Here is a 25,497-nt window from a genome sequence, read left to right as displayed (position 1 = left end):
CATGTATCTCTACTTGCTTCATAATAAACATGAAGCGTTGGATGCCTTTAAGGTTTTTAAGGCGGAAGTAGAGAAACAATGCGGCAAGCAAATTAAGATCGTGAGATCAGATAGAGGTGGAAAATTTTATGGTAGATACACTGAAGATGGACAAGCACCTGGTCCGTTTGCAAAGTTTCTTCAAGAGAATGGCATAGTTGCCCAATACACTATGCCAGGGTTCTCCGGACAAAATGGCGTAGCGAAAGAAGAAATCGAACTTTATTGGACATGGTGCGGAGTATGCTTAAGAGGCTCCAAACTTCCTAAGTCCTTGTGGATCAAGCTCTTAAGACGGCAAAGTGTAGCCATATTAAATCGAGTTCCAACCAAGGCTGTCCCAAAGACGCCTTTTGAGTTATTCAAAGGTTGGAAACCAAGTTTGAGACATGTACGCTGTTTGGGATGCCCGTCCGAAGTAAGAGTCTATAATCCACGGGGAAAGGAAGTTGGACCCAAGGACCTGTAAGTGGGTATTTTATTGGATATGTCGAAAAGTCCAAGGGATACAGGTTTTATTGTCCATCTCACACTACTAGGATTATGGAATCAAGAAATGCTAAGTTTCTTGAAAGTGACTTGATTAGTGGGAGTGATCGATTGAAGGACATTGTTCCTGAGAAAGATCATTCAAATACTCAACCTTCCACTTCAAGTATTAGGTTGGTTGTTGTTCATAACGCCTCTTCAGTTCAGCCGACTATTGAACAACCAACTATTGAAGTTCCACAACTTGCTGATAATGATCCGGTAGATCCAGTTGTTCAACAATTACCAGAAGCTGTTGAACAACCAGTTGAACAACACGCTCCTCCAGAGAATGTTGATACAACATTAAGAAGATCTACTAGAATGAGGAAATCAGCAATTCCTAGTGATTATATTGTGTATTTACAAGAGTCTGACTATAATATTGGAGCTGAGAATGATCCTGAAACGTTTTCACAAGCCATGAGTAGTGATGAATCCAATTTGTGGTACAATGCCATGAAGGATGAGATGAGTTCTATGGCATCAAACGAAGTCTGGGATTTGGTTGAGTTGCCTAATGGTGCAAAGGCCATTGGTTGTAAGTGGGTCTTCAAAACTAAGAAGGACTCATTGGGCAACATTGAGAGATATAAAGCTAGACTTGTTGCCAAAGGATTCACTCAAAAGGAAGGAATCGATTAAACGGAGACATTTTCTCCTGTATCTAATAAAGATTCTCTTCGTATTATTTTGGCATTGGTTGCCCATTTTGATATGGAATTACATCAAATGGATGTGAAAACGGCATTCCTCAATGGGGAACTAGAGGAAGAGGTTTACATGAAACAACCTGAAGGATTCTCCTCTAGGAAAGGTGAGCATTTGGTGTGCAAGCTTAAGAAATCTATATATGGCTTGAAACAAGCATCCCGCCAATGGTACTTAAGATTCCATGATGTCATCTCTTCATTCGGCTTTGTAGAGAATATCATGGATCAATGCGTATACCAGAAGGTCAGTGGGAGCAAAATTTGTTTTCTTGTGCTATATGTGGATGATATTCTACTTGCAACCAATGATAAGGGGTTGTTGCATGAGGTGAAACAATTCCTCTCTAAGAGTTTTGACATGAAAGATATGGGTGAGGCATCTTATGTCATTGGCATTAAGATCCATAGAGATAGAACTCGAGGAATTTTAGGACTATCTCAAGAAACCTATATCAATAAGGTCTTGGAGAGATTTCGGATGAAAGATTGTTCACCAAGTATAGCGCCCATTGTGAAGGGTGATAGGTTCAATTTGAACCAGTGCCCGAAGAACGATCTAGAAAGGGAACAAATTAAGAACATCCCATATGCTTCCTTCACGTCGGAAGCTTGATGTATGCCTCGTGGTTTGCACTCAACCCGACATCGCTTTTGCTGTGGGAATGTTGGGAAGATATCAGAGTAATCCAGGGATAGATCACTGGAAAGCTGCAAAGAAAGTGATGAGATACCTTCAAGGTACTAAAGGCTACATGCTTATGTATAGACGGACTGACAACTTGGAAGTATTTGGTTATTCGGATGCGGATTACACTGGTTGCGTTGATTCTCTAAAATCAACATCATGATGCATTTTTATGTTAGCTGGCGGAGCCGTGTCATGGAGGAGTGCGAAGCAGACTTTGACTGCTACTTCCACTATGGAGGCTGAGTTCGTTTCTTGTTTTGAGGCTACCTCACATGGTGTATGGTTGAAGAGTTTCATTTCAGGGCTTCGAATTGTTGATTCTATTTCTAGGCCATTAAGAATATATTGTGACAATTCAGCAGGTTTTTACGGCTAAAAATGCTAGAAGTGGCAATCAAGTAAGCACATCGACATTAAGTATTTAGCCATAAAGGAACGTGTTAAGGAGAATAAAGTGGTCATTGAACACGTTCGCACTGAATTGATGATAGCTGATCCTTTAACTAAAGGCATGCCACCAATGAAGTATAAGGATCATGTAGTTAGTATGGGAATAATTCCCATAATGTGATTTATTGTCGTATGGACGACTTTTGTTGTTTGAAACTCTTACTCAATTGTAATGTTATTCTCAATTTCTGGTGTACACATTCAGTTGTTTATGAGAATAACAATTATCCTTGGTTCTGGAATAAACATAAGGTTTATTCATTAAGATGTGTTGTCACATATGGACTAACATTAAAAGAATAAGATGCATTGTGATACATGGAAGATATTACTCACTCTTAGAGGACATGTCGCCATGATTCATGTGTCTTGTTTCTTTTCTTAAGCATAAGGTTTTCGTGGATTTGGTTGAGTAATCCGTATGATGAAAATGTTGGGATCAAGTGGGAGAATGTTATATTTATAATGTGATCCCACATTTAGGGATATAGTTTTTGAAATTAAAACTTATCCATTAGGTTTGACCTACGTTTTCTTTTTAAGTGCGTTATCCACATACGGTTTTTCCACTGCTCGTACCTTCGGTGACAACCGCCCTCTTCGGTAACCGCCTTGATGGGAAGCGGTTTATAAAGATGAACGTTCATTCTATAAGGGTAGACACAAGGTCTAACGCAAACCCTCTCATTCGGTAATACACCATCAGTACTAAATAAATGATTTTAACCTTTCACATACATGTATCATGATAGCGCATACTTGATGAATAAGTGATATCAGATGACATGATAGTTCATAATTCTTTTTTTTTTTTGGTCAAACGTGCTTAAATTTTGTTCTTCTATGCATGATTAGAATCCTTCAGTTTTAAGGCTTGAACACGAGAGCCCATATGAGGAGCATCTAAACATTTTATTGGTTGAGAATCAAAGCCTTAGAACCCGTCCAAAATGGAATAACTTCATCCTGATGCGTGTAGCAACTGGCAAGTTGCCTGATTCCTCTGCTTCTTTGCATTCCTTGCCTTCCGACCAGATGATCATTGTATTATGAATCAAGCGTTGACAGTGAATGCCATTAGGAGCCGGGAACCGTGTTGATACAGATCGCGAAGATCACGGCAATTAAATGGAGATTTCGCACGGTCAAAGGCGGATCGGGAGTCCCCTCGCCAGTACAGGCACGGAGGCATACATGATTTTCTCATTAGGAATTGCCAGATCCCAACGGAACTTATCGACCAGATTGTGCAAGAACACGAGAATCTCCACCCGTGCAAACTCCTTCCCTAAACACATCCTCGGCCCGCCTCCGAACGGGACATAGGTGTATGGAGCGGGCCCGGACCCCTCGAATCTCGATTCGTCGAAGCTCATGGTTCTTGGATAGTAATCCGGGTCTCTCTGTGTGAGAGCAGCGTTCCAATAGAGCAACGAATGCAGAGGACTTGGTTAGCATGAGTCCTACCATAAGTCTGTACGAGTTATTGATATCAATCACATTACCTTCCGCCCTTTAGGGATGGTATAGCCTTCGTACGTGAAAGCGACCGAGGCCTCACGGAACGAACCGAGTATCAGCGGGGTCATCCTCATGACCTCCGAGGCGACGCTCCATGAGTATCTCATTTTCTGTAAATCGTTCCACTGAAGCAACTCTCCTGGGGCCTTCGCGGCTGCGATTTCCCTCTGCTCTGAAATTCCGAAATCGCATAATCAGTTCTTCGCGCATGGACCAAGCAATTGAAATGTGCGATGCCTTTACAACTGAAAAGGGAGGACTAATTACCAGCAGCAACTTTTGCAAGTACATGAGGCAATTCACCAAGGCACTTGATGATCAACATGAGTGTAGATGTAGACGTATCGTGCCCTGCAAATAAAAGGGTCGACATGTCGTTCATGATCTCTGCCTCGGGCATGAGCTTCCCGTTCTCATCCCCGTTCACCAGCAAGTGCGACATGACGTCTTGCGACGGCGAGGCCGTCTTCTTCTCCAACTCTGACTTTCTCTGTTTCAGCAACTCTCGGAGCTCCTTCCGGATGGAATCTGCCGCTCTCCTCGCGCGGTGAAACCTTGTGCCCGGGAAGTCGAGGGGGAGAGAGATCACTCCCTTGAGGAACACGTTGAAGTGAACTGTGAGCCTCGAGACGAGTCAAATGTCCATGATGCTCATGAACAGCCGGCACGCGAGCTCGAAGGTGTGCAGCTTCAGGGTCGGGTAGACCTCCAGCTCGTCTTTGCCTTCACATATGCATTTATTTAGTCACAGAAACGGGAGATGCAGCGAGAAATTTAACAAATTGATTAGTTTTCATAGGGTCTTTCTAATTCACTCAAGATCTCACTGTTTTGCATTGGTTGTGGCATGCATTGAGAAGCTGCCTGCGATATCAAATCGATCGATGTCGGGCCTAAAAATTTCAGAAAAGAGAAAATTTCACACGGGTTTTGTCAGTTAATATTGGCTGATGGGTTTGTCACACTCATGTATATCGGTGTGTATGCATGAAAGGAAAAGGGAAAAAGATTTAGAATCTTGGTTGAGCAGACGCACCGTCCCATTGAGTCCTACGATGGTGCCGAGTGACTTCATCTATGACCCCGACGGACTTCATGAGCGCATCTGCATTGATGAAGCTCATGAGCAACTTCTTGTCCGACTTCACCTCGTCGCTGACCTTGGTGACGAGGCTTGGCCCCATCAGTTTCCCAACCGAGCTCGGCCACCATAGCCCCACTCTCTTGCTCTCGTTCGTGAAGAGGAATTTGTTCCTGGCCGGCCCGCACAGGACAACTATCCGCTCGCAGAACAGCGAGGTCTTGAAGACTGAGGACTTGTGCTTGTTCATTCGGGCTCGGATGAATTGCTCCGGCTTGCCGTCCCGGCTGGCCCAGAGGAACTCGAGGGTCTCGCCGAGGATCGGCCATCCGAAGCTCCCCAGCGGGAGGTTGGAATTGGAGGTTTTGGATTTGAGTTTGGCATGGACGAAGGAGATAAGAGCGACGAGGAGGAGGAGGAGGAGAGCTGAGGCTAAGGGTAGGGACAAGAGTTGCATGGTGAAGTGAAGACAATTAGCTTTCAAGATGTTTTCGGTAAAAATGTCACATGAGTGCTCATGATGTACTAATTAGTTAAGTTACAGTTTACAGCATTTTAGTTCAAAAAAACTGTCTTGAAATTGTATAATCATCGATCTTGTTCATTATGAAAATGTTCATCTTTCAATCTCTTTCGCGACGAAGTTAAATTATTTTGTTTTACTTACTTTCACCGTTCCGGATCTCTTATAAAAATACAGAGTTTGAATTTTAATTTGTGCAGAGAGAGAGATTGAGAGTGAAGGTTTGTCAGTGCGATGATGAGGGTGCAATGACGGATTCGCCAATCTTAGTTTTCTATTAAGTGGTCGAATTATTATGGCTGGGATTGACGTTTCACATCATTATGTTTTTATCTATATAACCAATAATGTAGCACGCCTGAAAATATGCCCGATGGGATGCCCTATGTTCTGCTGCAGATGTGGACAAATAAACATGGGTGAGGTCAACGAGGCAGGCGAAAAATGTTCGTAGTTATTTTATGTCCGATTGCTCGTCATATGGAAATGGAGAGAAAAGAAGTGCAGAGAATATAAAGAACCATGTTATTTTATCTATTTAAGTTTTATTTGTTCTCGCGTTATGTCAAGGGAGTTCAAATAACCTTGGGGATGTAGAATACTCTGCCAAAAGGCACTGCAATATTGGGTGAGCAATTGGATCAGTTCAACTCGAGGTCCGGATCAAACCGATTTTACTCGACCAATTCCAAGCTGATTCAAACGAGGACCGATTCGGTGCCCAGGTAAAAATTTTGTTAACCGACCTTGGCCTGTTCGGTTCTCGATTCTCGGCCTAGAACCAGGTCTCCGACACCTAGGCCCGGGTCCATCAAGGTTGGTCCCTTGACCCCTGTGCCCGGATCCTCGGCGCCCGCGCTCGGGTCCATCAAGGCCAAGCCTGAGACTTCGTTGCCCGCTCTCGGGTCCATTGAGGCTAGGCTTGAAGCCCCGGCACCTGGGCGAGGGTCCACAAAGGCTGAGTCCACAAAGACCATGCCTGGGTCCACAAATGCCGCGCCAGGGACCCCAGTGCACACGCTCAAATACATCGAGACCGAGCTCGGGACCCAACTGCCCTTGCTCCAATCCCTAGCACCCTAGTTGGGGTCCATCAAGGCCAACCCCGGGACTCTAGTACCTATACCCGGTTTCCCAGCTACCCATACATAAGTTTCTAGTACCTGAATAATGTATATCTATTTACGAAAATTAAATCAGATTTTTCTTACCAAATCACAGAAAATATTTTTCAATTCATTTTCAAATTTCAACCGCATACCGAAAAATATCACCATTTCTCTGGAAAACATTTTCTAGAAATACCACATCTTCTACGAAACAAACGGAGCCCAAGTGTTGCATCACCATCTCTAAACGGGAGATGCAATCTCATTAAGAAAATTGAGCAAAGTGTAGCATTCATCTCTTCTTTCCTTTTATCCTATTTTCATGGCGGTTGGGGAGAAGGATTGTATTGAGCACCCATGGTAATCTATTACAAACTCGAGGGCTCTTGCCCCCGACAACGAGAGCAATATTGGAGAAGACTTGAATCTTGATCACGAGCCCGAGAGTCCCCGGCGAAGACCGCGAGGTCGAAGACGGATGGGGAGTCCTTTGACGGGCGTGGGCATGGGATCGTAAATGATTTTCTCGCCAGGAATCACCAGGTCCCAATCGAACATGTTCACCAGATTGTGCAAGAACACGAGCATCTCCACCCTCGCGAACTCCTTCCCCAAGCACATCCTAGGCCCGCCTCCAAACGGGACGTACGAATACGGTGCTGGCCCTGATCCCTCGAACCTCGACTCGTCAAAGCTCGCCGCCCTCGGGTGAAAGTTCGGGTCCTCGTGCGTTACAGCAGCACTCCAATACAACTGCATAGGCAAAGATTCACACGGGCCTTCAGAAATAACTGTGCATAGTCCCGTCGGACACGAACTTAAATCAATTCGATCACCCATTTGTTCCGATCTTCGACATAAACCAAGAGGAAAACGCGACAACCCCGACCATCACTGGAAGTTAGAAACGCAACCTTACCTTCCAGCCCTTAGGGATGGTGTATCCTTCGTAGGTGAAATCGACCAGGGCCTCGCGAAAAGTGCCGACTACTGGCGGGGTCATTCTCATTACTTCACACAGGACGTTCCACGAATACTTCATTCTCTGCAGATCGTCCCATTGCAGCAACTCTCCTGGACCTTTCGATGCTGCGATTTCCCTTTGCTCTAGCGACAGCGACATTGCAGGTTGTGACATTAATGAAGCTCATGAGCATTTCAATCATCAGTCCACACCAAAAAGATAAGTAAAGATAGAGGTAAATACATGATTACCTGCAAGAATTTTGTCAAGGACATGAGGGAGTTCAGCTAGGTACTTGAGGAGCAACATGAGAGTGGAACTAGAAGTGTCGTGCCCCGCGAACAGGAAATTCAGCATGTTGTTTATGATCTCCGCCTCCGGCATGAGGTTCCCGTTCTCGTCCCCGTTCGCCAACAAGTGGGACATTATGTCTTGGGACGGCCGGGCCAACTTCTTCTCTAGTTCTGTCCTTCTTTGCCTCACCAGCGCCCGGAGCTCCTCCCGGATGGAGTCCGCGGCTCTCCTCGCGCGGTGAAATCTTGTGCCCGGGAAGTCGAGTGGGAGCGAGATCAATCCCTTGTGGAACACCTGGAAGTGATCGGCGAGCCTCACGATGAGCTGCGGGTCCGTGATGCTCATGAATAACCGGCACGCGAGCTCGAAAGTGTACAGCCTCAGGGTCGGGTATGCCTCCACCTGATCTTTGCCTTCACAATGAGCCAAGGTCAAAGCTATGTGAGCAGTTTGCTCGTATCGTGAAGAGAAAGTTCGAACCACGCATTCCCTACCTCAGAAAATATAGGGAAAAGACCACCAAAAATCTCAAATTATGCCTATTGTAACATATTTACCTCAAAACTTCTTTTTGTGACATAATTAAAAAATCCCAAACTATGCATATTGTAACACATTTATCCGCCGTTAGGATTCTGTTAAAAATCTCCGTTAAAACTCTGATGTGGCACTCACGTAGTGCCACATCAGGAAAAAATTTTAAAAAAGTCACTATTCATCGCGAGTTACTGTTCATCATCTTCTCACTCGGCTAGAGCTCTTTCGGAGCTCATCCGTCGCTGCCCACTGCCGCCTAGACCTCCGGGAGCTTCGTCGTATCTGCTGACCATGGCGGCTGCGAGCTCGAAGCTTAGCCATGGCCGCTCCGCTCAAGCTCAAAGCTTGGCCATGGTGCTTGGCCATGGTGGCCACTCGAGCTCAAAGCTTGGCCAAAGTGGATCTTTGCCTTCCGGGAGCTTCGTCGCTGCGAGAGTGGCCATGGCCAAGCTTCGAGCTTGAGCAGAGCCGCCATGACCAAGCTTCGAGCTCGCGGCAACGAAGCTCCCGGAAGGTGAAGATCCACTTTAGCCAAGCTTCGAGCTCGAGCGGCCGCCATGGCCAAGCTTCGAGCTCACGGCGACGAAGCTCCCGGAAGGCGAAGATCCACTTCGGCCAAGCTTCAAGCTCGAGCGGCCGCCATGGCCAAGCTTCGAGCTCACGGCCGCCATGGTCGGCGGCTACGACGAAACTCCCGGAGGTCCAAGCGGCAATGGGCAGCGATGGACGAGCTCTAGCTGAGCAAGAAGATAATGAACAGTAACTTCAAAGATGATGAACAGTAACTCGCGATGAACAGTGACTTTTTTTGAATTTTTTTCTAATGTGGCGCCACACGAGCGCCACGTCAGAGTTTTAATAGAGATTTTTAACAGAACCCTAACAAAGGGCAAATGTGTCACAATGTGCACAGTTTGGAGTTTTTGATATCACAAAAAAAAAGTTTAGAGTAAATATCATAATGGGCATAATTTGGGGTTTTTTGTGATTTTTTCCCGAAATTGTAGTGGAAAGAGAACTTCTAGGATGAGAGCTTCTAATGGTCAGAAAATTCCAATCTTTTTCATTGATAATTCCTCATAATACGTAATGATAATGTCGCCATACGAGGTTGGAAAAATGAACAACATGAGAAGCATCGTGTGATTTATAGATTATGTGAACGATTAATTATGCAGTTCTCATCGTAAGATTTACATAATCAATTATTGAAATAGACCTGATCTACATAAGTAATTTTGAAGTTTGATGTTCCCTAACCATTCAAATAAGTCGTCATATCAAAAGTGATATTCCAATTCTTGTGCATACCCCTATGGTGCCCTCACAACATTTTTCTTCGTCGCGGATCGTCTTGAACTATTAAAACGAATCCACTTTAGTATAACCCTCCAAACCGATAACTCAATGAAAAAAAAAAAGATGTATGAACTAGTACATTTAATAAATCGCTTATTACATAATCGATTAAGAAAATATTATAGTTTTGAAGGTAGTGACAGATGTTAAATCAAGTGATTTGAATAGTATATGGGCGAGGGCGATCTCAAATATCAACCAGAATATCTCTTTCAATAGTGAATGGCGGTCACATTCTTGTTAGCCACCACTTATCCACACGGGGTGTGGGAAGATATGTCTCGATCCCGACAAGTTGAAGATGGCGATGGCCTGAATTCCATAGATGTCCGCCAGATGCTCGACAACTTTACACGAATTTCCGAGTTCAAGATTAGGACGAGTACTTTTTCTCGTTTTCATGGGAACTCGATTTCAAGATAAAGTAAAACTATCTTTGTGGAGTTTGTTTGTGCTGAAAACGAATTGAAGAAATTGGTGTCGTGGTATTTGATAGGAAGTGGATCTGCTAAAGGCAGGCTTGTGTTGTTAGAAATGACGTGCAGTGACGAACGAATTGGAATCGGCATCTTCTTCGTTTGTTCGGTCGTCCATCGAAAGAACGAGAATTACGAAAGGAAATTAGAAAATAAATTATAATTCTTGTCTGTAAAGTATGATATATGATCGTGCTTTTGAGAATGTAGAAGAAAACGAGCATTCGTGAAGGGTGTGTTCGTTTGAAGGAATATTGTTTCCGGATTTTCCGTCTTTCCGGTATTTGGATGATAGAGAATTAATCGATCTAAAAAAAAAATTTTCAATGGATTAAAACAACATGCTTAGATTTGAGGAAAACGATTTACCATTTTGACAAGTAGGAAATCACTTTCTTGAATGAAAACTATCCATTTTCCTTGAAAATAATTTTCACGAAAAATATTTTTTTTTATCATGAAATTTTCAGTAATACAAACGCACCCAAAGTATATTCTAGAGATGGTAAACAAGATTTATGAAAAAAAAATGAGACCTATCAAAAAAAATTTTGATGAGAGATAGACAGCCAAGAAGCTAGCGAATAGGAAAAACTAGGGGAATTGATTTCATTCATGCTCCAAGAGAAAGTCGTTTTCTCCAACCTGCTCTTTTCAACCCATGAAAAATGATTTCCGTCATCGGGTATTTTTTCATCGTCCAAACGCTAAAAAATCGAGAATAATTTCTCGAAAATGGTTTTTCATCATACAAATTGACCCTTAATTGTTCTTTCAGTATTATAATAGTTGCTAGGTTTCGTTTGGAAGCAAAACAATTCGTGGCAAACCAAATAAAGTTGGAGCCTAAAACAAAATCTCCAAGTATAAGGATTTGGAGGATTCATCAAGGAAAAAAATCAAAGCTTATATCTTGGCTGTGAAGAACGTATAATCATAATTAGCACGTTAATCATGATGAATTACCAAATTAACTACCAATTACTGACTAAACAAGCGTAGCAAACCTGACAAGAACGTATGATGCATGAAACCTTATATCGTTTTCCCAATCGTCGTACCGTGATCAAGTTAAATCTCACACTCCGCAACTGTCATACCTAACTACCATCATTAACGTACCTTGCCATCGAGTCCTGAGATGGTGCCGAGTCACCTCATCCATGGTGCCCACGAACCTCATCAGCGCCTCCGGGTTGAAGAAGCTCATGAGCATCTTCCGGTCGGACCTCCCTTCGTCGCCGACTTTGGTTATGAGGCTCGTCCCGATGAGCCTCCGCACCGCGGTCGGCCACCACAGCGCCACCTTCTTGCCCTCGTTCGAGAACAGGAACTTGTTGCCTGCCGGCCCGCACAGGACCACCATCCGCTCCCCCAGCAGCGAGATCTTGAAGACGGGGGAGCCGTGCTTGCCGATCCGGTCCCGGACGAACTTGCCCGGGTTCCCGTCCCGGTTGGCCCGGAACAGCTCGAGGCTCGCGCCGAGGACCGGCCATCCAAGGCTGCCCGGGGGGAGGTTGGGGCGGGAGGTTCTGGATTTGAGTTTGGTTCGGATGAAGATAAGGGCGAGGAGGAGGAGAGCAAGGGCTGGGGCTACAGCTGTGAGCTGCATGGTGTGGTCACAGAGCTTCAGGCGATGGTGGAGAGAGCCACGTTTAAGGATGCGAACAGCATCTTATCCTTTCAATTGCTGGCCACTTGGTAAATCTCAGTTTTTGTAAATGCTGTCGGGACGCAAAGGTGGAAACTTTGACTTGAATGACGTCCATGTAATGAGCAGATTTTTTGTTACCGTACTAAATGTGTTCGTTTCGCGAAAAATGAGTGATTTGAAAAATATTTTTCGAAAAATAATTACTTATATATTGTTTAGAAAAATTAGTCAATGGAAAATATTTTCATCGTCAATAACAATCTATGCTTAATTATTTTTGTGAGCGATAGAAAAAATTTTCAATTCATTTATTTTTTTAGACGATATAAGTAATTATTTTTTGAAAAATATTTTTTAAATAACTCATTTTTCGCGAAACGAACGGCGCCTTAAATATGTCAATTCCAACGGCTCAAATTGCATTAACAATTCCAAGCTAGGATATGAGCAATGGGCAGGCCGGATTGAAGAAGACAGACCCAAAAAAACTTTGCCTAGACCTTGATCTCGAAAACCTTAAATTTTGTGAATAAAATGATTCGACTTACGCGGCTCAAGAAGGAAATTACTTGATTAAACTCGTCCGATTCGCAATTTGGGTTTTGTCAGCTCGAGCAACCGTGCACTCGACATGAAGTAGTCGGTCCGCTGCCTCGAGGCGAGACACTGATGTGCCAAGTTGGGCGGCAACGTATTTTCCGTGGCTATATGTGTATATTTAGAAGTAGCAGATTATGCAATGGAAGAAACTTCTGTGGTCTCACTTGCTTGTTGCAGGGATAGAAAGAACATCAAGATGAACCACTGCATCATAATCTTGAAAACGTAACATGTAACTGACAGTGGCGAAACGAGGGAACATTGTCAGCTTCTCAGATCAAGGAAAAGTGAACTTCTTTGGTATGAATTCCTTGTGTGTCTTTTAATTGGCTTTAAATGATACTTTAGATGAACTTTCGCGGATCAAGTGCCTAGATCTGTGAGACTGATTTCTCATAATGGAAGTGTCGAATCCGGAGCTCGAGATGCTGCAATTGATGGAGGTACTCAGTCAGGAATTCGATACTGATGCAGAGAACTGTTTAGTTTACCAATGCAGGTGGACTCAATGTGGAGACGAGAAGCGCAAACTGTTCTTTCATCCCTCCAGTCTGATCAAAGAATGATGCAGAGGCAGCCTCTATTTGTATCTGCATCTTTGTAGTTGTCGTATATTTCACTGCGCGAGGAAACAGAAAATGCATGAACAATCAGGTTTGATGCACTTCCCAGGAAATAACAGAGAGAGAGAGAGAGAGTCTGAAGTAAAATTGGCAATGCAGATTGCAGAGTGAGACAATTAAAAGAAAAACTGCCGAAGCCATCACAACCTCAACCTAGCATATAGAATTTAGAACGAATATCTCCAGCAAAAGACGTGGAAAAGCTGTGGATGTCGACGATTTTAGCAATTGTATATCAGGAAGTCTTTAAGCATATACCTTCAATCCAACATGTATTACACATTCTACCTGTCTGCCTATCTATCTACATGAGATAGCTGCTAAATAAGACCTATTCTCGTGTTGCACCCTCACTCTTCCCTCTTTGCCTAGATAAGAGGACCTTCTCCTGGCATTTGAGCAAGTTGCTATGTTCAATTTCTTCCGCAGGATCACAATAGAAAATGGTCCTCGAGTCCGTATGAGCCAGGTAATGCTTTCTGAGCTAGAGGTGCCAGAACTAGGATTCAGATAAGGTGTTTCATCACATTGAAGTTGTCCATTTTTCTCTGCTCCACATTTCTCAGAGACATTGCAATTATGTTGGCAAAGGACCATTTCGACAAGCTAATTCAAACAGTTCAAGGCCTATCGCGATGATTAATTTCATCTTTGCTCGTTCTTAATCCTCTGGAGAAGTCCCAAATTAGGAAATCAAACTGGAACTTCTGTTCATCCCGAGCACAATGATCCCATTTTCTTAACTGACTGTGTAAAAGTAAATAAACAATGATCTCTCTCACAACTCATCCTCCCTCACACAAGAACTGTACTTTGTCCCAGAACCTCTAATCCCTTATTTTTTCCAGTTCCTTAGAGAGAGTTGTCTCGCGCCTCTAGGTTAGAGAAAGTGAGATCCTTCTCGGTTTACGTACAATATGTCTGACAGTTTAATCCTTGAGAACAGAGTGAAAATTTAACCATTCAAATCCAGAACATGTTCGATAGAAGATCTACGGCAAAAGTGCAAACCTTGACTCAAATTCTCTGACCTCAGCAAGTTCTTTCCCCACGAAATCCATCCATTGGACTTGCTTTTTCCTCGTCTCTTTGGTCTCCAAAGTTGCCTTCTTGAGACTACTCTTGACACAATTAACAACTTCGTGTTGTTGGTGTTGCTGCTGCTGCTGTTGCTTCTCAAGCTCAACTATGCCATCGTCTTTGACCTCATTGGTCTGAGTAGACAACTGATGAGAAGCATCAGGGACAGAGACAACTGTGGAAGGAGGGACATGAGGGGAATTTTTCAATTTTGGTGGTCCGGGTGTGTAGATGTGAGGGGCAGGTTTGCAGAAGCAGATGAAAGGACAATGTAATTTGCAAAACAAAAACCTCATCAAAAAGCCAAATGTCACCGCTCTGCTAATCAAAAACTTGTGTCAACCCATATTACTTCTGCATAAGAAAAGAAGAGAAAAAAAACACTGGAGGAGGAACTGAAAATCTGTAGAATTTCAAGAATTGAGCAAGTGGGGGGGTGAGGAGCTAAGAAGCAGAACACCGAATGCAAATTGCCCGACAGACCCGAATTGGGAGATCATCGCCAGAAGCAAAACCAAATTCAAAGCAAAAGAAAAGAGTTTTCATTTTCCAAGAAAGTAAAATCATACAGTCGTTCTACTGCTGAACAACCCTTAATTTCATAGGACTCTCAGTGCCCTTCTCTGATCTACAATGGTGGAAACTTTGGAGGCAATTGGCTTAACCTTGTGGAAGATCACAATGCCACCCTCATTGTTTGGGTACTCACTCCATCATCAAAGCTGAAACTGGAAGAGATCCATCCCCAACCCGAAAGTGGCGAGATCAAGAAAGAACAAAAAGAAGGAAACTATAGCTGGGAAGTCTAGAGAGAGAGAGAGGACAATGGAAGATCAGGGAGGCAAAGCACAAGACAACTGGCCAAAAATTGGATGACGCAGACTTTTAATCCCTCCCCAGAAGAAATACCGACAGTAAATTGCCATTCGAGGCTTTGCCGACGAGAACTTTTGGCTTAAAAAAGTTGCCTTTCTGAAAAAGAAAATTTTTTTACCAACCAACATGCAGTGGCATCATTTCTTCAGGTGCGGGTTTCTAGAACTTTTTCCTCATGATATCCACGTACCAAAGAAGTGAGAAAAGAGAAAGGGCAACCTTCTTCAGACGTCACTTGGCGTGAGTCCTTCGTTCTTGTTCTTGAACACAGTAGCATTTGCCAATGCCAATGGATCCTGCAAGTGCTTTCATGAGTCATAATTATTCTCCCAAAAAAGTTTCATTTTTTGTCTGCCTTCAAGAACTAAAATTGCATGAGTGTCAATATGAACATCTGGTGGCATATTGGTGCAGCCATTTCATTATAACCTTTAGCATAAATAGCTGTCGATTTCTTATTCTCAACTACAGACAAAAAGGCTGTACTCTTTCCCTTTAAGTGCCTGCTCGGACTTGGACGGTTCATGGGATTAGCTATCATCTCGATGAATGGGTTCTCGGTGCTTGATTTGCAGGCCACGTGAAGCCTTTGCATAATGCAAAGAGGGCATATGGCGAAAGTTAATGTTAATGCGAATGATTAGCCATCAAAGCTTCCAACTTGTCTCGCATGTGTGCTTTATATATTATAATGGTCTTGGAATATCAAGTCTCGGAGAAGGGAGGTTTAAGTTTTGCTAATGAAGATTTTGGGCCAAAAAGCAATCTAAAACTCCACATCAAGACAAAAGAAGAAGTGATTATCTAAGGCCTTCTTGCTAATGCAAGTTTCGTTTTTCTTCTGGTGTAATTTATTCTTTCTCGTGTGAGCTTCCCTACTTCTAAAATAGAAGGTGGAATTTGATTGCAACCACTACTTAATTTGTTCATGATCTTTGCGTTCGGGGTGGAATTCAGCAGTAGCTAAAAAGGCAAAGATGATATTGCATAACTTTAGTTTCTTTTTTTTTTCACAAAGGGTGTGTAATCTTTAATTATTTCGAGCATCCTAATTAAAATGATATAAAAAAAATCGTGCGAATCTTTTATCGCCATAGGTTAATAGGGTTTGGGATTCCCAACTCCGAATATACCGTATTAACATAAACTCTATCATCGAATTTTCACATCCGGATTAGGTAGGACATCAGACGAAGCAAAGGTACGCGACGCTTTTGAGACCACATCATTATCAAAACCAGTAAAGGACCAACTTTAGTGCAATGAAAATTGGTAAAAAAGTAAAGTGAAGGCTTTGTTGAATTGCCTTTTTTTTTATGGATCTAGGGGGACATCCGCATGCTACGTTGCACTCACCTGTAGGAACAACAAGGCTGTTTCTTTCTGTCAGATTTTTATACACGCCCGAGGATTTAATGTTCAAAAGATACGATGGTAAGAGTAAACTTCACTCATTAATCGACCGATTTTGATAAATTTCAACGTTTTGTATAGGAATTGTGGTAAAACACACGTGATTATGATGAGTTATGATCGGAATATCTGTCCTCGGTTGGCCATATATACAGAAGCTCCCTGTTTTTGATTTGCTACTTTCTCCAAAAGATGTTTACAGCATGCAATGGACTTTTTGTCATAGTTTAGAATTAGCTCGAAAAGAAAGACCTCTTGGAACAGAGAGTAGTAGCACCTGAAATCTTGCAGCTAATGCATAGTGGTACATACTGCACATTGAGTAGAATCATGTGATTACAGTGGTACTTGAGTTTCACGAGGCACTAGTGAATTTAAAAATTTTGTAAACTAACCATAGCCAATCTAAAATGATCTAATTGGGTAATTATGGCTCAAACCGAACATTTCATAACGAGTGTAAAAACTATATGATAAGATCCATGGTAATGATTGTGCCAGTCACCCCTCCATATTCTCTCACTTATCAAAAAAAGAATCTAAATATATGATGTAATTGGTTTGATTGCCTTGGCTGTGACAAACTGTTCTTGAAATGTTCATGAACCAAACATAGTTTCATTTTATAGAATTTTATGTGATTAATTACTAGATTGGTATTATTCGTTGCCCTCCATTTCTTTCGACAAGCATTGGCCCTCCAAATTTCCATTCAAAATAAGATCGACCGGGCACGAGCAACATGGGATAATTACCAGAAAAGTTATTAACTTATTGTGCGACTGCCAATTCAGTCATAAACTTTTCAATTTGGCCAATTTAATCCTAAACATTTTGACGATTTGCCAATATAGTTGGCCGGAAATCGTTTACATATACGTCGGCTATCCTACGTGGCATTACCGATGCTGACGGGATAATTTTTGCAAATTTTTTTTAAAAAAATTGATTTTTTTATAAATTTTTCTTTTTTCCTTTTCTTGTCATTCTTTTTTTTCCAACTTTGGGCCACTGGGCAAACGATTTCCGGCCAAAATTGGCCGGAATAACTGCATTGGTTAATCGTCAAAAGACTTAGGACTAAATTGGCTAAAATCGAAAGGTCTGGAACTGAATTGACCATCACATAATAGGTTTTAAACTTTTTGAGTGATTTTCCCCGAGCAACATCGTTGGACGACATTCGATAAGGAGAAGCACCATTACGCATGCAATTGATCAATGTTTAATGAAGAGAAGATTTCCCATATGATAACAATTGAGGAGCATAAAGTCAATTGTATTGTCGAATTTCATCGACTTCTAGGAGGATCGGACTTAGGAAGTCCTCTTTGGTCCCCCATTTCGAAGGAAACAAAAGATCATTCTTCAATTCCAAGTTTTCCTTGATTTTTGAGTCATGAAAGTCATACTTATTACAGAAAAATCATTTGCCATCTTCATCGGAAAACCCAATAGCACCTCCCTTTTGTCCTAAGCACTATGGATTTGTCTACTTCAATAAATACATACATACATACATACATACATTATATATACCAAAACAAACTTGCAAATTGAATCTGCCAAAAGCATCGATTATATCTCAAAATTGAAATAGTAGAAAATTAAGGACAAAATTGCTGTAAATTTACAAGAAACTGGAGAGGGAGGGACGAAAGAGACGATCTCCTTACGCCCAACCAAATCATGGTGATATTTCGAGAGCGCCTTTAACAAATGATCATCACCCATCACCGATCTCTCTCCAGGCATCCAAGCCGGCGTCAAGTGAGATCCAAGTGGAAACTACCGCCTTTGCCTCGTAACTGTTCGCACCCGAGAGCGCAGCCGGAGTTGCAGGCCGACTCCGTCGCGCCTTGGACTTTCATGCAGAAGGGCATGCAACCTTGAATGCAGTCCGCCGGTTTCCATTCGCCGCCGACGACGTGCGTCTCCGAGACGAGAATCAAAATCAAAGCAAATGTTATTCTCTGGTCATTTGCCATGCTTTTATTTTTTTTCTTTTTTTTTGGCCTAGTTGATGATCACTAGGGAAGAAGACGATTCCTTTGAAGGACAAATGCATGATGCCCTTCGATTTTTCAGGATTAAATGGTTGATGGTGCTCCGACAAACAAGGGCACTCGCTCGTGGTGTTACTAACAAAGGGATAAAGAGTCTGATTTTTTTTATTTCTATTTTTCTTCTTTTCTTTTTTACTGAAAATTATTATTTTTACTATGAATTTTATTCTTCTTTTCATAATGTTAGAGGATAATTATCTCGGATCTAACTATCTCTAACACAAGATTGATGATGATACCTTCTTCTCTCATCTCTTTCTTCCTCCAAATCCGTCGCAAAAAGAAAATCTTTTTTTATGATCCCTTTCTCATATATTAGTAGAGATAAACTTATGCGCACGAATAAAGTTTATTCTCTGTTTTTGTGATCAACCAGAAAATTATTGAGCGAATATATGGCTTGGCTTAGGGCTTAAATGTGCGATTTAACTTTCGTGACAAGTGGAACTTTTGTTCGGAATGAATTGATCATGCATTTTGAAGTCGAGTCAAAGTGAGAATGGTTTAGCTTTTGGGGGGAAAATTGTCAAAAAGTCCTAAACCTATCGGTAGACGCAGATTATTCAAATTCCTAAACCTTTTAAGTTTGCCAATTCAGTCCTAAACCTTTTAAAACCTTGCCAATTGAGTCCTTCCTAATTTTGGTTGGCCGGCGCCGACGTGGCCGGCCCGCCGCCGTCCGGCCAACGCTAACGTGGCAATTTTTAATTATTTTTTTTCCAATTTTTTAATCTTTTTTCTTTTTCTTCCCTCCGCCGGTCCGGCGGCCGGCCGTAGGGGAGGGCCGCGAGGTCGACTCGCCGGCCTGCGGCGAGCTCGCCCGCCGACCATCGGCGAGGCGTGCCTAGCCACCCCTGATGGGCGAGGCGAGGTCGGCCTCGCCGCCGTCGCGACCCGTGTGACGGCGAGGCTCAACCTCGCCTCTCGTCGGGAGGCGAGGTCGGCCTCGCCACGCCGTCGCGACAACAGAGCGAGGCGAGGTCGGAGCCTCGCCGTCGTCTGGGTCTCGACGGCGAGGCTCGACCTCGCCTCGCCGTCACTCGGGTCGCGACGGCGAGGCTCAACCTCACCTCGCCGGGCGAGGCGAGGTCGAGCCTCGCCGTCGCCCGGGTCTCGACGGTGAGGCTCGACCTCGCCTCGCCTCGCTCGCCTCGCCGTCGCGACCCGGGCGACGGCGTGGCGGGCGGACCTCGCCTCGCCCAAAGGGGCGAGGTCGAGCCTCGCCGTCGCGACCTGGGCGACGGCCTCGCCTCGTCCAAACAGAGGCAAGGTCGAGCCTCGCCGTTGCACTGGGTCGCGACGGCGAGGCGAGGCCGACCTCGTCTCGCCTCGCCCTCGCCGGCCCTCCTCTGGTGCCGCTGCCAGGTTGACCGGCTAGAGGGAAGAAAGCGTAAAAAAAAAAGATTGAAAAATTGGAAAAATAATTAAAAGATGCAACGACAATAAGTTGATCGGACGGCACGGCGCGGTCGGCGGCCACTGCCATGGCAGCTCGGCCAAAATTGGCCGGGTCAATTGGACTAATCAAGGTTTAGAAAGCTAGGACTCGAACCCGCCGTACAATAGCAGGACTTTTGATAATTTTCCCAGCTTTTGGGATATAGGGTGGTGTTTTCTTTTGGAAGAGTATTTTTTATGCCTCGTAGGAGATTTGACGATAGTGCCGACGCCGATGGTGGTGACCATAATGGACGGAGGCCCGTCAATGGCGGTCCCTCGTGGCGACCAGCGGTGAATGGCCGACTTTGTTCAGACTTCAAAGCTGATCGGCGGCGGAGGAGGAGGAAGCTGTGGAGAAAAGGGAAAGAAAATAGAAAAGAAAAATCAGAAGCAAAAACAGAACAAAATAAGCCAAGCAGTCCTTGACGGTCACGCAAGCGAGAGAGAGAGTCATGTGAGATTTTTCTACTTAATTGTCTAATTTTTGATATATTATCTCGTATGTTTATATTTTGAAAAATATTATAACAATATGTATAATCTATAACACAGTTATAATTTTTTATAGATAATACATACGATTATCGCCGTGACTTTTAATTAGTATACTACAATTTTGAAACCACGTTTTGTAAATTAGTTTATGATTCTCTATTGTTAGCATTTTACTAAACTTATTAGGACTGATATTCCAAATTATTTTTTGTAAGGGTAAATACCACGAAAAACTCCAAATCGGTACACCTGTAACGAATTTATCCTAAACTAATTATTGGTACACCCGTGACAAATTTACTCTCCGTTACTTTTCATTAAATTTTGCCGTCAAATTGCTGAGTTGAATAACACGTGGCAGTTGATGGATATACCAGTTTGAGGGTTTTACCCTCCGTTTACCGATTTGTGATTTTTCGTTATATTAATTCAATTTAACAGAAAGTAACAGAGGATAAATTTATCACAAATGTACCGGTTTTAGATTTTTAGTGGTCAAAAAATTAGTTTAGAGTAAATTCATTATAAATGTGTCAATTTGAGATTTTTCATGGTATTAATCAGCAGCATAACCCTTCTTGCAGATTTTTTTACCATACGAAATAACAAAAAGAAAATGCGAAGAAAACGGCCCCCCGACCAAAAAAAAAATCGAGACTTTCCAAGAAACCCAATACAGACAAACCAGCCCAGGATTGACTTTCCGAGGAACAGCAACAACAACGCCCACCATCAGACAGACAATCCAGTTCCGTCCAATCCCCGACCTTCGGAGATTCATCGCGAATTTCGGACACAGTCCCACCACTTCCCGGACGGATCCGTCGTCGATAACGACCAACACGATCCCCGCGGCGAAAGGGAAGATGGTGTTCAACGGCGTGATGATACTGAGGGTCGCCCACGAGTCCGCCCGCGCGTGGCAGAGCGCGGTCTGCATTCCGGTCGTGGAGCGGGTGGGCAGCGACCAGCTGCTGGATCTCGTGTGCTGCTTCCCTCTCCGGCAACTGGGTCGCCTCGCGCTCTTCGTGTGGACCTTCCTCTGCGTGCCCCCGCCCGACTCCAACTACTACTCCTACGTCTCCGACGGCGGCTCCGACGGCGACGACGACGACGACGACGGCGACGACAGCAGCGATGCCGCCGTCGATTACGATGGCTTCCACTACGACTCGCATTCCGATTGATCGACTCGGGCGCACTACCTGTACAGTAACTTTCTCACCGTCCGACCCGTGTTCTTTTTCGTTTCGTGTCTCTTTTTGGTTATACAGATAGTTTCTGCGTTTTCTTTTTCGTTCTTTTTGTAAAGTTGGTTTTTTTTTTTTTTTGCGGGGTTCCGATGGAGATTTAATTGTATTTATTATGTTTTATTAATAGAAATCGTATCTGGGTTTTCATCTTTTGTTTCTCTGTGATTTCGCTTATCTGGGTGAGCGACTAGATCGAATGGAGTTCAGTTAATTTGGAATTGGAGGTGAATATTTCGAGTTTAGTTTTTCAGTATCGATCTTGCTGATAATTGCCTGACTAGATTGGTGAATTGAAGTGGTTAGGCTGGTCACATTGTTCTGTGGCTGTATGAACTGCGATATATATGGGATGGGAATGCTGTTGCCATATGCAGACATGATCACTGGAGTTTTTTGGTGGTGTGTATCCGGGATTAAATTGGAAGCTCAAGATTGGTACTTGACATTGGTTAATTTTCTTGTACATGTCGCTATGTACATCTAGATCAAAGACCATGATAAGTGAGAATTCAGGGTAGACTAAAATTGGACATGTGTGAGATGAGATTCCTCGTTGGTAATTTTAGGGTATCATGATCATTTGGAGGTATTGAAAAGCTAAAATGTTGCATTCCTTGGTAAGGCGTGAACTTTTGTGACTGCAGTGTTCTTTTTGGTGCACTCTGCAATGCAAAACCATCCTTCTCTTGTTATCTTATCATTTACTGCCTCCTGCTTTCAGTTGCTTATTACAGCGTTACCCATTTGCTCTTTTAGGAGCAGAGAACTGAGGAGATTGCTTCTCTTAGTTGCATGTCTGTCGAGTGAGATTTTCTTATTGGTTAGAAGTATGCTTATGCCTAGCTTGAGGCTCCTATTGCATGATCCTATCATGTAGTCATGTGACCAACTTCTCAATCTTCAGTCTTTTTATTTTTATAGTTGTCGCAAGTAAAGTTGAAGAAACTTCGTAGGAAATCGGGGAAATTATATAGCCTGTGAAAATTTTTTAGATCTCATTTATGTAGTGAGGCTCTTGTTCGAATATGGCTTACGTGCCAAAGGACCGGGAACGTAGGCGCAAACCATTCCGACTTGCTTCTTTTCCCTGTTGGAGTTCCTTACGGTATGTGGACAAGATCCCTTGTTGAGGGGATGAACTAGTTCTCTCCGAAACATCACAAGAGCAGAGATCTCAGCACAAATTATGGTTTTCTAGGACTGTTGTCTATGGAAGAGGACGGGCTGTGGCAAGCCTAAATTTCCAGCTCGCGAGCTTAAATGTTCCACCAGGAAGATGAAATTTAAGGAAAGAAGACGCAAGGTTGACATTATTTTTCAGAAACTTCTGGTTATTTTTGTAGTACACCAGTTTGTGTTGCAAACAAGGACTCCATATTTTGAGTTTGATGTAAAGGCACAGCGAGCTGCCTAATTTTTATCTGGTGCTTCTGAGGACTAAGGGTGAATTAGGTTTTTGTTGATGCCGAAGTAAAGTTCTTTCATCTGCAGGGTTCATCGAATAATTGAGGAATGTTGGTGCAAGTAGGATGATGCTTGGTGGCCACATTCTGTGGCTAGAGGGAACATGTAACTGAAAGCCATGCACAGGAACACAAGGGAGTTTCTGAATTAACTTTGATTGGCACGACATGAGAGCACAATAGGGCGAGGGAGAGCATAAAACACAATGAAGAAAAGAATAGTGATTTCTTTTTCTTTTTTCTCAACCTTGTCGGGTTTGTTTAGTTGTTAAGAAGCAGACATGTGTCTGTGCATCAAGCGCATGGCACAAATTCAACCTTTTGCACCACCTAGTGCAAACAATCCCTTTTCGGGTCATCCATACAGGTTTGGCTCACGTCTTACCCACCTAAGGCGGGTTTCATTGTCATAAGAAAATCTGATTTTCTCCTTTTCTTCTAAACATAAGTGTTGAGTTTCTTTCTTCCTTTATTATTGCCATAAAAGTTGGAGCTTCCAGGTGTTGCTTGTATTTGCTAGGAATGGTGCTGCGAAATGCTGTTTCCCTAAAGTACGTCAAACGGTCGCAAAATGATGGACTTTTCCAGGCTTCTAATTACTGTTCAATCTGCGACTTTTATAATATAGGGCACTCCACTTATGTATTGTTGAGTATTTGATTATGTTTCTCTGTAAAGTATTAGCTTAGGTTGGGAGTTTTGCAGGTGACTAGGTTACAATTGCAGGGAAGAGTGATATCATCTTCGTGCCTTTTTTCTCTTCCTGAAGTCTTTCCATAGTACAGATAAGCCTTAAGATTTAGGAAGCTTAATTGTTCTGATTGCGAGTAGATATGAATGTGCCTGATGAAGACAAGATAGAATTTCGTTTTCTGCTGGCTGATGAGTCCCACTCCAGATTGATTCAGGTAGAAATACGAATTAAAATCTGGGCCGGACTTAGCGTTGGTTCTCCAATGTCCGTGTTGTATATGTGTTCTGATTGAAGGACCGCTGGCGCTGTCGCTCAACCTGGACTTTCTCAGCTTGCCGACGTGCCTACGATCGTACGCAGGTGACCCTTTCCGACTATTTATCTTAAGAAAATGTATCCAATCAATTAAGGGTGCTTTTTTTGTATGATTATAGTCTATTCATGAAGTGGTAAGAATGGACTAGGAGACTAGTGTAGGTCCCCGCAATTTCTTTTTTTTCCCTCTGGGTCCAGTAGTTGTATGGCATGATTCATGAATCGAATAGACCGTGAGTGAGCATGCCTGGATCTGATGTTAAAAAAGTTAAGTGGAGATTGGAGAGGGAAAAAGGTGGTGCTAGGACTAGTGGGAGTAGTTTTTGGTGCTAGTATAGTGGACATGGACCGCCTATTCAATCTTTTTCACTTCACTGTCAAGGGTGGGGCTTGGGTTGGATCAGAGAGGATCGGTCAATTCATAAGTTGGCAGAGAGCATTCCATCTTTGGTTCACTCGTTTCTTTGTTGACACATCAAATGTTCCTGCAACCGAGTCAAGAAACCGCACCCTGGCGAGGGACCTTCTGGGTCTGTTCGGACGCAATGAGGCCATCCTCGAAAGGAATCCAGTGCAGACGAACAGGGGAGACCCGCGCATCTCTCATTCACTCTGCAGAATCGCGAGCAGTGCAGAACTCCATGATAGCAATTTCCTCTGAGAATGAAGGAAGCTTCCTTCTTTTTCGTCCTAATCAGACAGCCTTCGCGACGTCGATCGCATTCCCGTAGCAGTGCAGTCACACGGCCGAAAGCATCCGATTTTTTCACACCGTCTTCGTCCTCCCCTAATTAAACCGGGGACCTTACTGATGAAATCAACAGAAATGAGGTCCCGTGACAGGCACATCTCCATAGCCACTGTCGAAGCATAGCATGTTCACATGTTCCACTATTACGCGCACAAACCATGTTCTAGAGATCACAAACCCTGTCCAGGGACACGATCTGTCGTACCAATTATATAAAGCAAGAGTCCCACTTCCTACACCCACAATTAATTCTGATTTGTCCCTCCTGCACGTCCACCTCATGGCTGGGGCACCCAATAATTCCGCCCTTTTTCCTCGCCTTTCGTTCTCCCCATGATCGCCGCCTCCTTCTTCAACGTGTTTAGAGCCCTGCACAAATGTTTCAGAATCTTGACACAATCGGACTTAAAATGCAGCAGCTTTACCTGGTCATCTTGATCAGAATGTACGTAATCGAAAAACGTTAACGCCACACCTAAGTGTAGCTGAACT

The 25,497-nt window shown here is 43.3% G+C and overlaps 3 protein-coding genes and 1 pseudogene across 5 annotated transcripts; 1 reads left to right on the top strand and 3 right to left on the bottom strand.

Moving 5' to 3' along the window:
- Positions 1–3,563: 3,563 nt before the first annotated feature.
- On the bottom strand, positions 3,564–5,477 carry LOC115679107 (beta-amyrin 28-monooxygenase-like; annotated as a pseudogene).
- A 1,406-nt stretch (positions 5,478–6,883) lies between these two features.
- Positions 6,884–11,966, bottom strand: LOC115679151 (beta-amyrin 28-monooxygenase-like). 3 transcript variants are annotated; one of them, XM_056310022.1, is made up of 4 exons: positions 11,405–11,966; positions 7,868–8,404; positions 7,572–7,759; positions 6,884–7,405 (listed from the first exon to the last, which is right to left on the bottom strand). In XM_056310022.1, the coding sequence occupies exons 1-4, from the start codon at positions 11,892–11,894 to the stop codon at positions 7,085–7,087; spliced, it is 1,536 nt and encodes a 511-aa protein (XP_056165997.1). In that variant the 5' UTR covers positions 11,895–11,966; the 3' UTR covers positions 6,884–7,084. The 3 variants fall into 3 exon arrangements, with proteins under 3 accessions (XP_056165997.1, XP_030458599.1, XP_056165998.1); XM_030602739.2 differs by having other exon boundaries at positions 7,868–8,323; positions 11,405–11,963; XM_056310023.1 differs by having other exon boundaries at positions 7,868–8,400; positions 11,405–11,548.
- Positions 11,967–12,748: 782 nt separating this feature from the next.
- LOC115679157 (uncharacterized) lies at positions 12,749–15,074 on the bottom strand. The gene is made up of 2 exons (XM_030602747.2): positions 14,171–15,074; positions 12,749–13,155 (listed from the first exon to the last, which is right to left on the bottom strand). Exons 1-2 carry the CDS (start codon positions 14,533–14,535, stop codon positions 13,092–13,094), a joined length of 429 nt encoding a protein of 142 aa, XP_030458607.2. The 5' UTR covers positions 14,536–15,074; the 3' UTR covers positions 12,749–13,091.
- A 6,127-nt stretch (positions 15,075–21,201) lies between these two features.
- Positions 21,202–21,931, top strand: LOC115679158 (uncharacterized). Its single transcript, XM_030602748.2, has one exon. The coding sequence runs from the start codon at positions 21,396–21,398 to the stop codon at positions 21,714–21,716; it is 321 nt and encodes a 106-aa protein (XP_030458608.2). The 5' UTR covers positions 21,202–21,395; the 3' UTR covers positions 21,717–21,931.
- Positions 21,932–25,497: the final 3,566 nt, after the last annotated feature.

This window comes from Syzygium oleosum, unplaced genomic scaffold (assembly GCF_021117445.2).
Source record: "Syzygium oleosum isolate NSW1041296 unplaced genomic scaffold, Sole_v2.1 Sole_v2.03, whole genome shotgun sequence".
Taxonomy (NCBI): Eukaryota; Viridiplantae; Streptophyta; class Magnoliopsida; order Myrtales; family Myrtaceae; genus Syzygium; species Syzygium oleosum.
The sequence above is the reverse complement of the archived record's forward strand: the minus strand, read 5'-3'. Positions and strand labels throughout refer to the sequence as shown.